The sequence below is a fragment of the Bison bison genome, unplaced genomic scaffold (assembly GCF_000754665.1).
Source record: "Bison bison bison isolate TAMUID 2011002044 unplaced genomic scaffold, Bison_UMD1.0 scf7180017864093, whole genome shotgun sequence".
NCBI lineage: Eukaryota > Metazoa > Chordata > Mammalia > Artiodactyla > Bovidae > Bison > Bison bison.
Window position 1 is genome coordinate 2,187,913 of NW_011494665.1, and position 981 is coordinate 2,188,893.

The window sequence follows — 981 nt, forward strand, 5'->3', positions numbered from 1 at the left end:
CCGGTACCACCGCCAGCAGCGCCACCTTCCCCAAAGCCAACAAGCGGAAAAACCAAAACATTGGCTATAAGCTGGGACACAGGAGGGCCCTGTTTGAAAAGAGGAAGCGACTGAGTGACTATGCTCTGATTTTTGGGATGTTTGGAATTGTTGTTATGGTGATAGAGACCGAGCTCTCTTGGGGTTTGTACTCAAAGGTAGGGGCTGCAGTTTCTCTTTATACCTTTGAACAAAAGGAATATGTAGGTAGCAAAAGAGAGAGAGAGTGGGGGAGAGAGAGAGAGATTGGGGGAGAGAGAGAGAGATGGTGGTGGTGGGGAGAGGCGTTTGCTCAATTATATCGAACACTTAACTTCCCATGGTTTTCCTGCTTAATCCCGGGAGAATTCATTCCTTGCTTCCCTTGGAGGGGGGACATCCCCACACACTGTGTCTAATTTGCAGACTCTGTGTTAGGGAGGATTAAAGAATCCCTTCTGAGAAATCATCTTTCCTCCTGGCTCACTCGTACTAAAGCATAACCCAGCAGCTTAACGCACCAATTAATTACACTCTGCCTTGATGTGCTTGCCAGTTCCTGTGACTTCCCTCCTCTCCTCCCCTCCCTGCTCCACTCCATTTTCCTGAGGATAAAAAAGAAATAAATGTCTGGGTGGGGGGTGGGGATTCCATGCCAGTCCCTTCTCTGTCTTCTCCCTCTCTTCCTAAGTTTCCATTTCCCTCCTCCTCCCTGAGAGACTTAGGGCAAAACAGAAAAGCACCGGTGATTTGGCGTCTCCTGTGTGTGTGTTGGGGAGGGGGGGCATGAGTAAAAATATAGGGGGAGGAAATCAGCGGTCCTTTCCCTCAGGAAAGAGGACTCAGAATAAACCTGCTGCTGCCTCGTAAACACCCCCTGATAAAAATGGCTACAGGTGTTACCCGGGCAGAGCAGATGGGCGCCGCCTTGGCATCAGCGGCGGCGGTGGGGGGGGTGGTGGT

General features: G+C 50.8%; 1 protein-coding gene across 3 annotated transcripts in view; it reads left to right on the forward strand.

The window, feature by feature from the left end:
* The window catches only part of KCNN3 (potassium intermediate/small conductance calcium-activated channel, subfamily N, member 3), a 170,650-nt gene that overhangs the window by 1,190 nt on the left and 168,479 nt on the right, over positions 1-981 (forward strand). For all 3 annotated transcript variants that reach the window (XM_010838330.1, XM_010838331.1, XM_010838332.1), the window contains exon 3: positions 1-197. In XM_010838330.1, the coding sequence (XP_010836632.1) occupies positions 1-197 (197 nt within the window). The remainder of the gene's footprint in view (positions 198-981) is intronic.